This window comes from Fulmarus glacialis, unplaced genomic scaffold (assembly GCF_000690835.1).
Source record: "Fulmarus glacialis isolate BGI_N327 unplaced genomic scaffold, ASM69083v1 scaffold31713, whole genome shotgun sequence".
Lineage (NCBI taxonomy): Eukaryota > Metazoa > Chordata > Aves > Procellariiformes > Procellariidae > Fulmarus > Fulmarus glacialis.
In genome coordinates this window covers 2,977-4,612 of record NW_009205340.1, presented here as the reverse complement: position 1 = coordinate 4,612, position 1,636 = coordinate 2,977, and the positions used below count along the sequence as shown (strand labels likewise).

General features: G+C 58.6%; 1 protein-coding gene across 1 annotated transcript in view; it reads right to left on the bottom strand.

Annotated features, from left to right (window-relative positions):
- LOC104075026 (retinoic acid receptor RXR-alpha) overlaps positions 1-207 on the bottom strand; it is a 28,121-nt gene extending 27,914 nt beyond the window's left edge. Inside the window, exon 1 of the mRNA XM_009575367.1 lies at positions 51-207. Within this exon, the coding sequence (XP_009573662.1) occupies positions 51-189 (139 nt within the window). The 5' untranslated portion in view covers positions 190-207. The remainder of the gene's footprint in view (positions 1-50) is intronic.
- Between the last annotated feature and the right edge of the window lie 1,429 nt (positions 208-1,636).

Below are 1,636 nucleotides of genomic sequence, written 5' to 3'. Positions count from 1 at the left end.
CGCGCGAGCACGCTGCCGTGAGCCCCTCCCGGGGCAGGCACCAGCCTTACCTGAAGATCTGTCCCCGCAGATGGCACATATGTGCTTGGTGAAGGAGGCCATCGTTCCTGAGGGATGTGCTGGCACTTTGAGGACTCCATTGAGCCCCAAGGGTGGCTTAATGTCTTCTGAGCTGCTGACGGGGTTCATGGGCGAGTTGAGCTGTCGAGACAGAAGCACAGTGCTCAGCAGGGAGCCGGGGCACACGGATGCGGGGCCGAGCCAGCTGCGCGGCAGGGGTTGCCCCTGCACTCAGGCATGGGGCATCAGACATGGGGCAGGAGGGCCAAGCAAGGGACAAGCTTCCAATGGGGACAAGTACCCCTTAAAACACCCATCCAAGAGGAGGATTTGGGCACATGTGTCCAGTGACCAAAGGCACAAGCGCTCAACTGCTGCCCTGGCATAAAAGCCGGTGCAGCTCTGAGCCGCAGCAGGATGCCACTGGGTCTCGCTGCCAGCACAGGGAGAAGGAGCAGGACACGGCCGGTCCCCCGTGCACCACGAGGAGCCACACAGGGCTGACACCGCCCGCCCCAGGACGCTCCTGCACGATTTAAGGGGAAGGCGAGTTCCTCCTGCACTGCCAGACCCCCACCCACGGCACAGCCACGGCACAGCCCCCCACGGCCAGGTGCCCGCAAGCCACCCCGGCTTCACGCCGCCTCGGGATGCAGAGCAGGGAAGATGATTTGCAGCGATGGTTCGTGGGAGAGCTGCTGGCTGGGAGCAAGCGCTTGCACAGATGATGAAGGCCAGGACACTCGCGCTTTAGCTCTGCAATTTATAGACATCCTTTTAGCATTATATCTCCAAAGGAAAGCTTCACAGCAAATAAATAGATCCCAGATGCAATGGGGCCTGGCTTTCCAGAGCAGGCTTGGGTGGGATACTTCTCTGCAACTTCCAGCCTTCCAACAGTCTGTCCACATGCCTCTCCTTCCCTCCCCAGTGAGCTCGGTCCCCAGCAGTCAGTGAAGAAAGCAGAGAACTGGGTGGAAGCTGGGTGCTGGCACGGCCCTGGGGCGCTGGTATTGAGTGAAGGATTCCTGAGTTGATCCCCACATCGCCCTGTGCAGCAAAGCAGGGTTTATTTCCCCATGTACAGAGAGAAACTGAGGCATGGAAATGTAGGATCGACCCATCTTGATAAGGGAGACAAGCTCACAGCAACCCTGCCCAGCCCAGGGTAGGTTCAAGGAGGTCCGGGGGGGGACGAGGGAGCCAGGCTCGGTCAGCTCGGGAGGCAGCGGCGGCCGGGACTGCTGCGGCTGTCTTCCTGGGGAGCCTCCGTCCCTGCCAACTTCTAAATCCAGGTTGGATACGCAGGATTTGTGCTTCGCTTTGTTGTGTTTCGCTAATAGAGATACTCAGCAATTGCACTTGTCACAAATTAATTCAGGGAAGTCCCAGGGCTTGTGATCTGTCAATTAGAGCAGCGCAGCCGTTCCTCTGGCTTTAAAGTCTCCAGGCTGGTGGGGAATATTTAGCAGGCAGATGACTAATAACCGCAGAACAGAGCAAGGTAAACCCACCCTGGAGAAATGTGATGGATCTGCCTCCCTCTCCCACCTGCCTGTGCCAGCTGATGAACCAC